A 331-nucleotide genomic window follows, 5' to 3' on the forward strand; every position below is an offset into this window, starting at 1 on the left:
CTGCTGGATTAAATAGTCACTCCGTATGTCTATGCCAATCATATATCATGAAAAAATTAAAAGTCAATTAAAATGCATATTTATAACACTTATCCTTAAGATCATTCACGTATTAACAACTTGGGGCCTCTTTAACACATATTAAAGTTCTTACGGGCCAACTTTTTCTTGCAGATTTATGGCTGTCCTGATTTGCCTCATCTTCAGTGTGCTGTCTACCATTTCGCAGTATGAAGACTTCGCAAACGGAACACTCTTTTGGATGGTAAGACTGACAGCTAACGTGGCATTAATAGTGATTGGGGGACGTGATGGCGGCATATTTGAAAGG

The 331-nt window shown here is 38.4% G+C and overlaps 1 protein-coding gene across 1 annotated transcript in view; it reads left to right on the forward strand.

Moving 5' to 3' along the window:
* Positions 1–178: 178 nt before the first annotated feature.
* LOC119581736 (potassium voltage-gated channel subfamily KQT member 1-like) overlaps positions 179–331 on the forward strand; it is a 16,549-nt gene continuing 16,396 nt past the window's right edge. The window contains exon 1 of the mRNA XM_037929868.1: positions 179–265. Coding sequence (XP_037785796.1) covers positions 179–265 — 87 coding nt within the window. The remainder of the gene's footprint in view (positions 266–331) is intronic.

Source organism: Penaeus monodon, chromosome 15, assembly GCF_015228065.2.
Source record: "Penaeus monodon isolate SGIC_2016 chromosome 15, NSTDA_Pmon_1, whole genome shotgun sequence".
NCBI lineage: Eukaryota > Metazoa > Arthropoda > Malacostraca > Decapoda > Penaeidae > Penaeus > Penaeus monodon.